Raw genomic sequence first — 6,265 nt, forward strand, 5'->3', positions numbered from 1 at the left:
ACACCTGAGAAGGAAAATAAATTAAAATCTGAAGTTAATTAAATTAATTTAATCTAAATCTTATATATGTGTGAATATAGTAATATTCAAAAATAAGTTTTCTTTAACATTTCCTAAACCCTCTTACGCCAACTGGACGTATTTTATGTTGACATTTTTTGTCTCCCGTGTGCCGACTGGACTTATTTTACGTCGACTTACAAAAGTTTTTTTTAAAATTCGCGGAAAAATACTTATAGGCCTACCAGCCTAAAACTTTTGAATCATGCGCCTTGGGGGATGCTGGGAGTTCACGGATCAAGGTGTTGTTTTGTTTACAATCGTTACACAGGCGCGCAAGCGCGAATTTCTTTCTTGCCGCACTAAAAAGTATCTTTGACACATCGGAAATTATTTCGTCACTTTGACATAATTTTTGTACCATTGTAAATTAGCTGTTACATGAAGTATTATATATGAAAATGTGCGCATTTTTATGTAGAATACAACAATAAAATACTCATGATTGTAGCTTTTATCAGTTTTGAGATATTTTCATATAAATAACAATAATTGCCAAAATTTCAACCCTCGGTCAACTTTGACTCTACCGAAATGGTCGAAAAACGCAATTGTAATCTAAAACTCTTATATTTTAGTAATATTCAATCATTTACCTTAATTTTGCAACTAATTGGAAGTCTCTAGCACAATATTTTGGTTTATGGTGAATTTATGAAAAAACTTTTTCCTTACGTCCGCGCGGTAACTCTTCCGAAAAAAATCATACATGCGATTGTGGTAATGTTTGCACCATTTTAAAATTAGCCGTTATATAAAGTTTTATATATGGAAATGTGCGCAATTTCATGCACAATACAACTAAAAACAACCCATGGTTGTAGCTTTTATCAGTTTTGAGATATTTTCATATAAATAACGATAATTGCCAAAATTTCAACCTTCGGTCAAGTTTGACTCTACCGAAATGGTCGAAAAACGCAATTGTAAGCTAAAACGCTTATATTCTAGTAATATTCAAGCATTTACCTTCATTTTGCAACAAATTGGAAGTCTCTAGCACAATATTTCGATTTATGGTGAATTTATGAAAAAAATCAAATTTTCTTTACGTCCGCGCGGAAAAATCATACTTGCGATTGTGGTAATGTTTGCACCATTTTAAATTAGCCGTTACATAAAGTTTTATATATGAAAATGTGCGCAATTTCATGTAGAATACAACAAAAAATAATTGAAGGTTGTAGCTTTTCTCATTTTTGAAATATTTACATATAAATCACGATAAATAGAAAAAAACCACGTTCGGTCAACTTTGACTCTACAGAAATGGTCAAAAAACGCAATTGTAAGCTAAAACTCTTACAGTCTAGTAATATTCAGTCATTTATCTTCATCTTGAAACAAATTGGAAGTCTCTAGCAAAATATTTAGATTTATGGTGAATTTAAAAAAAAATCTTTCCTTCCCTCCGCGCGCGGATTCTCCGCCACAAATCTCCGAAATGCGTACGTCCCATTCTCGGAATATTTGCTCCGTTTCATATTAGGCATTTCATAGAGTTTTATATATGAAAATGTGCGCAATTTCATGTAGAATAAAATGAAAAATATTTGAAGGTTGTAGCTTTTCTTATTTCCGAAATAATTGCATATAAAAAATATATATATAAAAAAATTCGACATTTGGTCAACTTTAACTCGTCAGATATGGTCGAAAACTGCAATTGTAAGCTAATACTCTTACAGTATAGTAATATTCAATCATTTGTCTTCATTTTGAAAGAAATTGGAAGTCTCTAGGACAATATTTAGATTTTTATGGTGAATTTTTGAAAAAAATATTTGTTTACGTCCGCGCATTACGAATTCATGCATTATTTTGTGATAATATTTTCTCTGTGTTGCTTTTATCGTTTTACAATGTGTTATATACCAAAATGATCGCAATTTAGTGTAAATTACAACGTAAAAAAAGTAACTTGTTACCTTTAACCGTTTTGCGCACAGTGCGATTTGAATACAATTATATATGAAATTTTGTTTTTGCGCTATCATATATCGCATTATTTATATATGATAATGATAATTTATTTCATTTCTGATGGTTGCATACTAAACTTCAGCCAATGAAAAAAAAGGAGCCAAAAATGAACTCTTAATCTTGAAAACTAAGCGCGCTGTGATTTTTTGAAAAAAATATTTTTTCCGCTTCTGCGCTCACTCTGAAACCCCTCCGGCACACGGGAGACAATTTTTTTTTTACCGCTTCGGCGTTTAAGGGTTAATATGCTTACTATTAAGGTACTCTAAAAAACAAGGATTCTGGTCACGACTTCAAAATTAAGAATGTATCATTGACATACCTCCTGTGCAGTAAGGGATTAAACTCTAAAGGGCAATTGTCTAACCATTTCTTCTCCATAAAACTCATAAAAGCATTAGCCAAAGATGGTCCTGTACTGGATCCCATGCTTACAAAATCTGCAGTAAGAAAGTGGTTTTACAAATAAAGCTATGAACTGGAACAAGCATAAACTTTACTAGAATGCTCATTAGCCAGACTTATTTCACACACACACACACACTTTCTTAATTTGAGAGGTGTTGGAAGGATAGGTACATGCTGGATGATATTACAGTATAGCACATTTTAGTGAATTGTACATGGATCTGTCTGTAAGATCTCTGAGGAAATTGCAATGGGAATATAGTCCAACAGAAAGTGCTTTTTTTTTTTTAAATAAATAGGAATGGAATGGAATATGAAATTTAGGCTTGAAGCCAAGCACTTGAATCCGAGGGATTATTCAGCTCTATAATGAATTGTGTTTGAGATGAATAGGTAAGTATATCAATCAGTATGTGAACTGAATAAATAAAATAAAAGATTGATTTTAAAACTATGTTAAGAATTGATATTCTGGAAACTGATATTCCCCATAAAAAAATTATAACTTTGCATTTAGGATATGCATACTATAACCTTTACAGTGTAAAAAAGGGAAAAAATAAAAACATACAAACATGCTTATATATATACACAACTGCTAAAGTGTATATTATTACACTTGTCAACGTACCAAGACATCAACTTCTAAATTTCATTATAGAGGTTAATGTTTCTAAGGAATGCAACAATTTTATTAACAACTACATCAGGAACAAGCAGTTTTGTTATACCCCTGCCCACTAACCCATGTCTTTACCATGCTGCAGCATACCTACGGCAATGTAATAACATGTGTTCCACAGTTAAAAGAAATAAGATTTTGCCATGTTGAATCAGATTTTAGATAAATAATGTAGTTAGTATATCTTGAATTTTAAAATACGTAACTTGTTACCTCAGTGCAGTGCTTGGTTTTTAAATCTAAGTCTTATATGTACTAGTACTGTAATCCAATCCTTCCTAGATAAAAGTCTTATATGTACTAGTACTGTAATCCAATCCTTCCTAGATAAATCTTCAAGTCCAAGGTGGTAAATCACCTCTCTCATCACCCTGACTTAGTAACTGTACAAATGCAGTAAAGATTCAATGATGTGACTATCCATCTTAGAAGAATTTTTATCAAAGAAGCATTTCTATATGATTTGTTCATCACTAATCCCAGTTAGAACTAACAGAATGTTTTAAATCGATAAATATTTTCATAAAATTTTCCTCAGACAGTGAGTGCATAAGTATAGACACTTGTACTATCTATTTGGAAATTATGCATTACCACTTGGTGTTTTCTAATCATTTTAACCCACAAATTCTTCCAGATTGTCTCCATCTTGATAATGAATGGGGCTGATGTAAATATACAGGACAAATATGGTGCTACACCATTACACCGTGCTGCTTCTAAAGAAAATGTAAGGTCTATGAATCACATACTTCAGTGCAACATGTGCTCCATGAATTTACAAGACTCAGAAGGCAATACTCCTTTGTAAGTTTTGTTTTTGTTTTTAGTTTGGATATTCTTGTTATAATATTAATTTGAGTGAAACAGTGGTATACAGAATTTGAAATAAAAAATAAAAGCATATGATCTTAAATTGTATAACTATCATCTTTGAACAGGCATTTGGCATGTGAAGAAGAGCGCACAGCAGCAGTACAACTCTTAATAGAACATGGGGCTTTTACTAACATAGTAAATAAAGCACAGAAAATTCCCCTTCAGATGTCTTCATCACAGTCTATCAGACGCATTATTACATCCATTGACCTGTAATACACTCAGGTATTATAATGACAATACTAGTTCTGCAAGTCTGGAAATGATTCTTTGATTTGGTTAAATCACTATTATAATAATATAATGTATTATTGTGTTTTTATAATAACCATCAAGAATTATATAAAGGATTTAAAAATGTTTGTAATCCTGTAATTACTGTAATTTAGCATTTAATATGCTTGAAAATCCTAAGTGTGTGACTGTTTACAAAAATTGTTTCTACTAGAATATACAGTAGGACATGATTACCAAAAAGAAATGTTTCACTCTACAACATATAAGAAGGAAATATTTTATAACTAAAAATGTTCGAATTAATCATGAAAAAATGCATTTCATGAGTTCATGCATAAGAACTTTACATTCTTTGATGTCAGTCTGTCACTTAGAAACTACTTATAGTATTTTTTGTATGAGAAAATTATCGTATTTATGAACGGCAAAGGTTGTATCCCCTTAAAAACAAATATAAAAAGCCATGAGTGATTGGTATAATAACAATAAAGTGTTGTTCTCCTTGTTAACACCATCTCTCCCTCCCAATGGCCTACTACCAGTTGGTTATAAAGAAAAGATTGGCCCAGTATTTCATTGTTACCCATCAGAAGATAGTCAGAATACAATATTAAATTAATTTCATTGTCAGAGAAGTGATCAGCTTCGTCATTGATGCTTGTTGAAGTCCAGTCTTTGAACTGTACTTGCAGAAAAATTACCTAAATGTGGTCACAACTTCTTGAGCTTCCCTTCTGTCTAGAGCATTAGTCAAGACATAAGTTGTACTGTAAAGTTGGGTTAATGAGATGAATGAGGATTATGTTGCAAAGCTCCTTGAGGTTCACAGTGAATGGCTGAAAAAAGTTGAGCGTTGAAGCAGAAGCAAGTAGAGAAATGTGAAGATTATTATTCATATTACATATTAATAAATGGTTCCACCATACATTCTTGCCACCGCAGTCACAAAGGACCTCTTGTAAAGATTTTTGAACTATCAAATATAAACCTACAAAATTATTGACCTTTCAAGGGGCTATGACCTCCTTTTTGTTAAGGGAACATTATTCTTGAGACTTTATACAGATTCTCCCTGCAGATCCTCTCACTAGGCATCCATTTTCATTTACAATTAAAAGTGTGTATCATGGTGTCTATCAATAGGTAACAATTAGTTTTGCCAGGTACAGTATAAGATACTGGTTGAACTCAAAAGAAGTCTTCAGATGAGCTTCTCTAACCAGAACCAAAAGGCCTGAGTCTAGTAAGCCGTGATTTATACTGGTCCTTTTCAAGCTACTAAACGATTTCTTTCCAGCAACTGTAGGTGTAGTCAATACCCATTCTATGGAGTTTATGAATTGTCCAAAAGAAGAATGGAGATTATTTCACATCCTGGTCAGCTTAATGTTCTTTCTCTTTCACTAAAGGAAAGAGGGCTGTTTCCCTTGCCTACAGGGTTTACCATGGTCTTCCCATTCACCTTTATGACACAGATGTGGCAACAGCATGCAGGTCGGCCAAGAATGCCATTACTTGTAGGTCTGTTTCAGTATTCCCACCTAAGTGTGCTCTAGAATAATTTTCAAACTTGAGGGCCATATTAACAAAATGTTGCAGTTATCCACATAGTCCTAAAGCCTTGTAAAAAGTTTTAGTTCTCAAAATTTTTCTGCCTGTGGGCATATTTGTTAAATTCTGCCAGCTGGTGCATCCTTAAAGGTGAAGATATTGGTTTTAGGATCCATCATGCATTTGTGCTTGCAGTCAACTTTTACAATTTTTAAAAATCTCTAGAATTAGGGATTTTTTTTGTTACTGAAGATCATTAGTCAGTGATTTTGGTAGTTTGTAGATTATTTAGTTTACAGAGTAAAAAGGAGAATGTATGTTTTAGCCTAACTTTGTGGTTTCAAAATAATAAAAGTGACTTTCAGTTTCCCCTGTGTGCTTGATATACATAGTATTTTTCTTGGCAGGATAGAGATTTCTTCTGTTAATATATTAATCTAGCCGAAACTTGTAAAGGTACCACGA

At 32.5% G+C, this 6,265-nt stretch overlaps 1 protein-coding gene across 1 annotated transcript in view; it reads left to right on the plus strand.

Annotated features, from left to right (window-relative positions):
- The window catches only part of LOC135216039 (26S proteasome non-ATPase regulatory subunit 10-like), a 30,456-nt gene extending 26,136 nt beyond the window's left edge, over positions 1-4,320 (plus strand). Inside the window, exons 4-5 of the mRNA XM_064250985.1 lie at positions 3,771-3,940; positions 4,075-4,320. Of these exons, the coding sequence (XP_064107055.1) occupies positions 3,771-3,940; positions 4,075-4,228 (324 nt within the window). The 3' untranslated portion in view covers positions 4,229-4,320. The remainder of the gene's footprint in view (positions 1-3,770; positions 3,941-4,074) is intronic.
- Positions 4,321-6,265: the final 1,945 nt, after the last annotated feature.

Source organism: Macrobrachium nipponense, chromosome 6 (genome assembly GCF_015104395.2).
Source record: "Macrobrachium nipponense isolate FS-2020 chromosome 6, ASM1510439v2, whole genome shotgun sequence".
In the NCBI taxonomy this organism is placed as follows: Eukaryota; Metazoa; Arthropoda; class Malacostraca; order Decapoda; family Palaemonidae; genus Macrobrachium; species Macrobrachium nipponense.